The following is a 9,172-nucleotide window of genomic DNA, read 5'->3' as shown; positions in this document are numbered from 1 at the left end:
CAAAGATCGAAAGGAGAAAACTTCCTTTGATGACAAAGATGACGACCAGGCCCTTTCGCGCAGTAGTTTCGCGAAAATCCATCCCCCGACATGCGGGGTCGCAGTCCAAAAAACGAAGATCTCAGCCGGGCCGACAATAATGTGCAGGCGAATCCCAATGGGCAATCAACCCACTCTGCTCCGTTCTCATCGACCACCGGAATGAAGAGAAGAAGAACAACGAATATGAAGAACGACATTGCAAAAAGCAGGGAATGTAATTCCTTTCATTTCCAATCCGGAAAAAGCTGAGGAATATATTTATTATTCCGTCCACCATTTGCAAGAAGGGAATTGTTTTTGCCCCCCAATATGATAGAAAAATTCCTATATAAGTCCCGCACGTGAGCCCGATACGTCCAGGCCCTTGATATTGATGAGTATCGCATGAGACTTAAATGATCGAAAATCTGAAAAATAGAGAGTTCACATGCATTCACATGCATTCGGTGCATCCAAGAATGATATACCAGCTTTCGGCATATGCAGGGAATTACGACCAAGATGCCAGCAGTCGAAGACCGCCAAAAATTCCCACTCTCTCTCTTCAACTTTTTGTTTCTTTGATGTTTATTTACAGGCTGTAAGCATCGACTTTGGTTGATTGCGTGTATCGAATCTTAGTTAGTTCTCTTGAAGCTTCGGTGCATTTCCTAGGATTCCAATTGGTCACTCTTCTCTGCTTTTCACCCTAGTACCAATGGGTGACAAAATCCCTTGAAACAACTTTGACGGCCAGAGCACCTTGATGCACTATATCCCTTCAATCATCTGGGCAAGTTGTGGATGTCAACTAAGTATTGTGGGTGAGATCTTTGAAGCTGTTGCGAAGGCTAAGAACTTAGTAAATTGAATAAGCTGGTGGTTGTAGGATAAAATGAATAACCATGACCCCGTAAAAGAAGGAATACATAATATATGTTGGCCAATTCTTCATATATATATTTTTACTAAATCAAAGGGACTACCCCACAACACTACTCCAAGCTACTGAAAACGCTAATAACACAGCCACAATACATACAATTCATAACAACACTAAGCAACATCTCCTAAATTGATATTGATCATCAAGCAAACCCCTAGCTTGTACCTTATTCCCCAAATTGCCAATATAAAAATTACACTTTCACATACACATTCATATATAGCTGCACCAACAATCTAGGGAGACTCTAACCACTCCCAATCAATTTGATTTGATTAGATTGCTGAAGACTGGGCCTGGTAGGGCCTGATCATGGGGATGAGCGAGCCGCTGAGGTGGAGGGACATGACTTCGTTGGTGGACCCGACAAGCTGCCCCCTATGAACACCGCGGGCACGGGCGCGTTGCACCCTAGCCTGACCAGGGCCTTCTATCTCACGGCACTCAGGGTCGCGGTCGATCTCGTACACCCGGGGTTGGACCCCAAGGTCTCGGAACAGGATGGTCACCGTATAGCACAAGCAGCACGAGCTCTTGCTGAATATCACCACCCCCTGTTCCGATGCGCATCTCTTCACCTTGTCCATTCTCACTCTCTTGAAAACCCTAAATCAATTTAGGGTGATTCCCAACAAGGAATGGTACTTAAAACTTCTTTTTTCAAGTTTGGAAAAAGGAAGATGTTTTTAATGGTTTTCTCGACTCAGCGTGCCCAACAAGAACCCGATCACCACAAGACCGAATCCGGGGCCGAACTCGATCAGATGGGAGGTCGCCGGGGCTGAGAGGAGAAATCTAGAATAGGCTTGAGGTGGTGTGGATGTGTTTGAGCTTTCATGTTCGCAATGTATATATAGGGACGGCTAGTGGAAGACCAGTAGTAAGAAGAGGCTAGTAGAGAGATACTTCGGTCTTTTTGGAAGGAATTTCGAAAAGTGGGTCTTCTTTACGTAGATGCTCAAGCTCATGATAAAAGTAGCTTTTTCGGATAATGACTAGTGTATTCGACATGGGGCTCTACAACTGGGGCAAATCCATTCTCTGCTAATTCATTCACGAGTTTATAGAACTTAGTTTATTATTTATTTCATCGAGTTAGGTGTAGAGCCACCTCACCAAAATCTCCTACTTCAAGGTAATTGGAGGAATAATGACCTAAGACAGTGTAGATAGATTGAGTCAATTTCAACTTGAAACAAAGAGTGCAACTTGAAAGGATGATTTGTGCATGTTTTCTTTGCTATCGAATATTGATTATGTTGGTCAAGAAATGAGCATTGCAATACCCACATAGTCAAAAGGGGAAGGAAAAAAGCCAAGAAAAGAAAGAAAAAGAAGGGTATGAAAACGTGGGGTCGCTGGATCAAATCTTACCAATTACGTTCTAACTGTTTCGAGGGTCATCTGTGTGAGTATCTAGACTTAACCTATTCATAGGGTTTAAAAACAGGAAGAAGGACATGGAGGTGGAAGAAGGAACGTGGACTATTGTACTGACAGAGAACAAAAGATGCAACAGAATATATGGAGGGCTTGGTCAATTTATGCTTAGATTTCCAGCAATCCAAGAGATTCTCAAAGCCCACTTTCTTTGAATCAGTTTTCTTTGGTTGTGCAGACAGGTCATTGGGGAATGACAAGGGCTTTCGGTGGCTGCGATTCCTGCCGGTTGTGACCACCAACTTGCGCATTCTGTTGAACGTTCCTCCTCACATGCTGGAGGGGACAGACTAAATATATGCCCATTGCTATGAAGAGGGATTGGGTAGGGAGATATTCAGCACTTTCATTTACAGTTTGAATTGGATCGTATCAAATTTAAAAGTCGACGTGTAGATCTTGAATTGCCGGCATCGGATTTGAGGTCCCCAACATCAGATTTGGAGAGAGGGAAAGAAAAGAGAGCCGGGGGGGGAAGAGGGTGGTTAGACAGAGAACTTTTTTCCGATCTATTTATGACTAAGTAAATTGATAGGAAATATGATTTTAAATAGAGGAATCACGTCCGATGGGTAGACTCGAAACTATCCAACCATATAATCTTATTTTGTATCAGCAACCATTGGCACTTTTAAAAATGCCAGAATAGATGTCTCGAGAAGGATATTGCCTTTTGTAAGACATTAATCGTATTAAGCAATATACCGGATTTATAGTTATGGATGTTATAAAAAATAATGCCCACTAGATTGTGCTTGCGATAGGTTTGGCTAGCAGGAGGTTTGGCATGTGCAACATCCACATTGGCCGGTTGAGATAATGCTGACATGAAAATAGAGAAGCAAAGATAGTTCAGGCAGGACCCTAGTCGTGGGAAAATTATTCAAAAAGTCCTAACGGTATTGAGCAAAATATCAACTTTATAATGGAGATGTTAGGAAATAATGCTCACTAGTTGTGTCAAAGCCAGTAATCTTCAGTTCCACCATAAAAGCATTATAATGGAAGGAAGGGGAGCGACAAGTTGACTTGGGAAAGGTTTTAATTTGACAGCAATCGTCCATTTCTTTTTCTACTCAACTTTCATTTCTATATACTATATTGCATGAGCGACAAGTTATACATTGGTCATGTCGAAGCCAGTAACCTTCACTTCCAATTTCAAAAGGGTCAAGATGGTAATGAGGGAGTGACAAGTTCTGAACGAGACATGGAAAAAATGTTTAATTTGACAGCTGCTGTCCATTTCTTTTCAACTCATTTTTCATTTTCACGTTGTTGTTGGATAAGGCCTCAGCTCTTGGTATGTTCATCGATTATGTCGAAGCCAGTAATCTTTAGTTCCGTTTCAAGAAAAATTTTCCAATGAAAGGAAGTTTCTGCATGGTGCTTTTGGGAAACAGGTTTCGTTTAACATCTGTTGCCCTTCTTTTGTCCACTCATCTTTCATTTTCGTACTACTGTTGTATTGGTTGTGTCAAAGCCAGTCACTGAAAAAGAATATGTTATTGTGGCTGACCCATCTCCCTTTAAAAGGGTTTGATGCAATTTTAGTCATCCAAATTTCCATATTTGTACAATTTGGTCCTCTTAACTTTATATTTTGTTCAATCAAGTCTTCTAACTTTCTTGATTCGTGCAATTAAATCGTTCAATAAATCCTCTTGTTGAATGCGTCATAGTAATTAATAACATAGTATTATCATTGAGGTAGAAAATATCGCACAATGTTGAGGTGGTGCCAAATAAGCGAAAAGCAAACTTGGAAAAAGAAAAATGGAATTGTGTGTTATGATGGGTGAGTGAAGCACTCAATTGCACTAGTCGAGAACATTGAATGATTTGAATGAACAAAATAAAACTTATCTGCATAAAAACTGAATTTGACAAAAGATTTGAGTGTATACAAATAGAAAAGTTGAAGGACTAGATCATATGTAACATAGAAACTCACGAGACTAAGGGTCCGTTCGTTTTGTGAAAAATGAGCCATTTCCGAAAAATATTTTTCCAAAAATAGTTTTTCAGGAAAATTACAATATTTTATGGTGTTCAGCTAAAACTAGAAAATGTTTCAAAATTATTTTCGGTGTTAAGTAAGGAAAATATTTTCTAAGACTTCACCACTTGGGCATGCATCACTTACCGACCTATAAACCCATCAAATATGAATTTGCATTTAAATTCGAGCATATCTTTGTTCCCTCATTGTCGCCAAATACTCATCTACTCTAAAAAATGTTCGTATGGATTTTAAAAAGAAGTAAAAGAGAAAAGAAGGAAAGCATGTACAGCCCTCAATGAGAATCTTCCAGTTGAGTGGCCTGTTCTCTCATGCGTCTTTTGTGTTCTAATAAACAAAAGAAAAAGAAGTAAAGCATGTAGAGCCATTTGTTTGAGCAATATACAACTGCAGGATAGAGTAAATAAAGAAAATGATAAGTAAGAGTACAGAGTGTGAGCTTAAGATTGACGAACTCGAGATTCGCTTGGTAATGACCGACAACTAGCCAAGAAAGAAAAGATGGGAAACAAAGAAAAGAAAAAGAAAAATAAAGAAAAATTAAAAATAAAATAAAAAGGAAATTAAAAATAATTTGAATTAAAAAAAGAAAAGAAAATTTAAAAAAGAAAAGAAGAAAAGGAAATGTGAGGAGAAAGTAGAGATTTATAGAGGTGTAAGATAAGAGAGATCATGTGAAGAAAATGTTTTTCACTTTTTAAAAGTGGAAAACAATTTCCCTTAATTTAGAAGAAACATTTTTCCCAATGAATTCATTTTTCATGAAATGAATGTCGAAAAATCTGAAAACGGTTTTTCGAAATTATTTTCCGCAAATTGAACGGAACTATATAGTTAATGAACTTTGATACATATTCTATATAATCTCAAAATTATATGAAAATATTCAATATTATTTGAAATTTTAGTACATATTTAATGTTGTCATTTGATCATATGAAAATATTCAACGTCGTCATTTCATTAATTTAAAATTTGCGACAATATATACTCTAAAGACTAAGTTGAATCTATACCAAAATTTAAAAGAATCATATCGGGTAAATTAAAAATTTAGAAAATCACGTTACCTATTGAACCAAAGTTTCGTATAACGTTTCCTTCCAACTACCTCATCTTTAAGTTTCGGATGATGTTTCCTTCCAACTACCTTATCTTTAATGTCTTTTGAGGGCAACGTCGGTTGGGCTAAGGCGGAAAAGCAGCAGATATTGAAACTAACAGCAAAAGAAGGCTAGGCAGTAGGCTCCTCGAACCTTCTTTTTAGAGCCTAGGGGCCACCGCCATAAAATCCATACGACGACTCGTAGCTTTCCTGCAAAGTAGGAGGGGGCAAAAGTCTTCGTTGAACCTCCCGTCCTCGACTCTGCTCGGCTCATCACCCTCTTCGCGCTACCGCATACTCCACCACCGCGTAACCTCTCTCCATCTCCGTAGTCATCTCTCTCTCTCTGAGTTGCTGTGGGGTTGTGCTTGGGTAGGTGGGGGTGGGTGAGTGAGTGAGTTGATGAGTGATGGCGAGCTCGTTGTGACTCGAGTCGTCGCCGTGTGATGACCCGTCGAGTCTCTGATCTTGGGCACTCTCTCGTTCGCGTTCTCACCCTTTCTTCTTCTTCTTTGGATGAATCTAACCGTACCTGTTTGTGTGATTGCTTCGCCGGGTGTGTAGGTGCAGAAGATGAGCTCGGAGGGTGGGAAGGAGGATTGCCTCGGTTGGGCTGCCCGGGACCCTTCTGGGTTCCTCTCCCCCTACAAATTCACCCGCAGGTATTGCCATTTTTTTTTTTTTTTCTTTTTCGATTTCTACCGAAGTGTTCATGCGAGAGTCTCAGTACAGTGTTCACGAGAGACAGTTTCGGTCCAGACCATTTCATTTTTTTTCGTTCTTTCTTTTGTTGTGTATGCGCTGAATTCTGAGTCGAGAATTGTTGGTTATGGGTTACTCAGAATTTCATGGCAGACATGAGGATCCTGTACTGGCTGCCTTTCTGAGCATTTGAGGTTGTATCTACCGTATGGACAAATATGCTTGTAGTCATGGAATTTTTCCTTTTCTCATTTCTGGTTTCTTGTTTCCTCAATAATCGTAGGTCAAGTTTAGTTTGTTGATCTTGAAAATGGAAAAAAAGGGCACCCTAGTCTGATTAGTCACTGGATTATATGCTCACCTGTTTGGGAATCATCTCTTTAGGGCCGTGGGAAGCGAAGACGTCTCGATTAAGATCACGCACTGTGGAGTGTGCTACGCAGATGTGGCTTGGACTAGGAATGTGCAGGGACACTCCAAGTATCCTCTGGTGCCGGGGTAGGATGCAGCGGGATTCAAATGTTAAATCTTTTTTCTTAGCACCATCCTCATAATTCTCTGAACAAAATTTGCGAATGATTTTTTTGATTGATTCAGGCACGAGATAGTTGGAATTGTGAAACAGGTTGGCTCCAGTGTCCAACGCTTCAAAGTTGGCGATCATGTGGGGGTGGGAACATATGTCAATTCATGCAGAGAGTGCGAGTATTGCAATGACAGGCTAGAAGTCCAATGTGAAAAGTCGGTTATGACTTTTGATGGAATTGATGCAGATGGTACAGTGACAAAGGGAGGATATTCTAGTCACATTGTCGTCCATGAAAGGTAATTGCTTACTGACACAGTGTTATTAGGCAGCATTTTGCACTGTGACAGAATTCCAAATCATGGTGGCCAAAAAAGATTTCATGTCATGTCTTCTTCTCTGCTAATTTTCTTCTTATTCTGATTGTGACCAGAAGTGGCATAATGCATAGGACTGTGAGGAATGGCTTTTAGGCATTAATTGCATCTTGTGGAAAGGGATAAAGATACTTTCTATAACGACTCTGGAGAGTCTTTAAGTCCTCTGTATCCAATTACCATTCAAACCATTCAATGGAGAACTGGCTTTATTAAATGCGAAAAGAAATTCTTTCTTTTGAATAACCATTGTCAAGAATGGAATAAGCTGTCCTTAGATTGTTAGAGTTAGATCATAAGTATCAGATCAAATGAGTAGCTAAATGTATGCGCTTTCACTAATTCTTGTTTCTGATAGAGCCGCAGGAATCTTGAGTCCTTTGGAGAAATTGATTGAAGGAAATACAAAATTACGTGTTCAGTCAAGCATACATGATATGCCACTAGTTTCCTTTCTTAGAGCAAGTGTCTTTTCTTAATTTTAATCGAGTGTGGCCTCCAGTATGCTGCAATTGCTTTATTTACGTTGCTACAGCAAGAAATGTTTGTCTAGAGCAATTTGTGGTCAGAACAAGGATCACAGAAACAACATGATGCTGAATTGTGGTCTAAGCAAGTAAAATTCCCAAGCATGTGGAAGATAGGATTTCTGGCTCTGTGATTTGATTCCTTTTAGACAACAAAGACAGGATGCTGATTCTATTGGGAAATCACTTCCTGTCTTGGTGTTATTTGGAAACTTAATTGTGGTGCTTCATTGACAGGTATTGCTTCAGGATTCCAGAAAACTACCCGATGGATCTAGCAGCGCCATTGCTCTGTGCTGGAATCACGGTGTACACTCCAATGATACGTCACAAGATGAACCAACCTGGTAAGTCTCTAGGTGTAATTGGACTTGGTGGGCTCGGTCATATGGCAGTTAAGTTTGGGAAGGCTTTTGGACTGAAAGTCACAGTGTTAAGTACAAGCATTTCTAAAAGGAGGAAGCACTGAGCCTGCTTGGGGCTGACCATTTCATTATCTCATCTGACCTGGAGCAGATGAAGGTAAAAGAGGAAAAACTAGAATTATCCACATTGAGATCCATGGTGGTCAAATTCTGTTGTGATCTGATAAATCCAATGCACGCAGGCCATTGCTAAGTCCCTGGACTTTATAATCGACACGGCAGCCGGTGATCACCCATTTGATCCTTACATGTCTGTTTGAAGACGGGTGGCATTCTAGCATTGGTCGGCGTCCCGAGCGAAGTTAAATTCAGTCCAGCCAGCCTTAACCTCAGTATGTTTTTGTTCTCAAATCTGATTACTAAATGAAATTTCATACCTGATAGGTGAACTAAGTTGCTCGCGGTGAACTTTTGGCAGATATGAGAACTGTTACGGGTAGCGTAACGGGAGGAACAAAGGATACCCAAGAAATGATAGACTTGTGTGCGGCGCAGAAGATATACCCAAACATTGAAGTGATACCGATCGATTACGCCAACGAAGCTCTGGAGAGGCTCATCAAGAGAGATGTTAAGTATCGATTTGTGATTGACATTGAGAACTCCTTGAAGTGACACCATCAATTGTTGAAGTAGTTAACTTTCAGTTTTTACGTGTCTTCAATAATGTAATAGTGGAGTCCTAGTCAATAGGATGTGGGTTGTTTTTAGGAGTTAGTTTCTGCATATGTTCTGGTTAGTGGGGTATGTTAGTGGGTCTTTGTTGTTGTTCTATAGCTATTTTCTTGCTAAGTGGTTTGGTTCTGCCTATTTAATAGGCTTCTCTGATGAATAAAGTAACGAAAGTTACAGCAACAATTCTCTTGTTTGTTTTCTTCTCTGAGTCTATTTGATTAAATTTCAACATCAATTTGGGTAGTTGGAAATTGTTGCTGGCAAGGCTGATCACACAGAGGAAAAGTGGGAGTTTCGGGCTTTCAGCTAGAGGAGAGCATCATCTATGCCTTCTTAATTGCTCTGCTGGAGTACAAATAAACTATGCCTGATATACTTCGATACTCGTGAGTTTTATAGCAGAAA

At 40.0% G+C, this 9,172-nt stretch overlaps 1 protein-coding gene and 1 pseudogene across 1 annotated transcript; one reads left to right on the top strand and one right to left on the bottom strand.

Annotated features, from left to right (window-relative positions):
- Nucleotides 1–1,017: 1,017 nt before the first annotated feature.
- Nucleotides 1,018–1,742, bottom strand: LOC120287774 (annotated as a pseudogene).
- A 4,006-nt stretch (nucleotides 1,743–5,748) lies between these two features.
- Nucleotides 5,749–8,782, top strand: LOC104444159 (probable cinnamyl alcohol dehydrogenase 1). The gene is given in 9 exon segments (XM_018873789.2): nucleotides 5,749–5,907; nucleotides 6,100–6,197; nucleotides 6,622–6,735; nucleotides 6,835–7,062; nucleotides 7,905–8,116; nucleotides 8,119–8,189; nucleotides 8,275–8,344; nucleotides 8,347–8,424; nucleotides 8,511–8,782. Coding segments are annotated over 8 exon segments (1,059 nt in total). The 5' UTR covers nucleotides 5,749–5,907; nucleotides 6,100–6,108; the 3' UTR covers nucleotides 8,708–8,782.
- The last annotated feature ends 390 nt before the right edge of the window (nucleotides 8,783–9,172 follow it).

The sequence above is a fragment of the Eucalyptus grandis genome, chromosome 8 (genome assembly GCF_016545825.1).
Source record: "Eucalyptus grandis isolate ANBG69807.140 chromosome 8, ASM1654582v1, whole genome shotgun sequence".
Taxonomy (NCBI): domain Eukaryota; kingdom Viridiplantae; phylum Streptophyta; class Magnoliopsida; order Myrtales; family Myrtaceae; genus Eucalyptus; species Eucalyptus grandis.
This window is presented reverse-complemented; position numbering and strand designations above follow the sequence as displayed.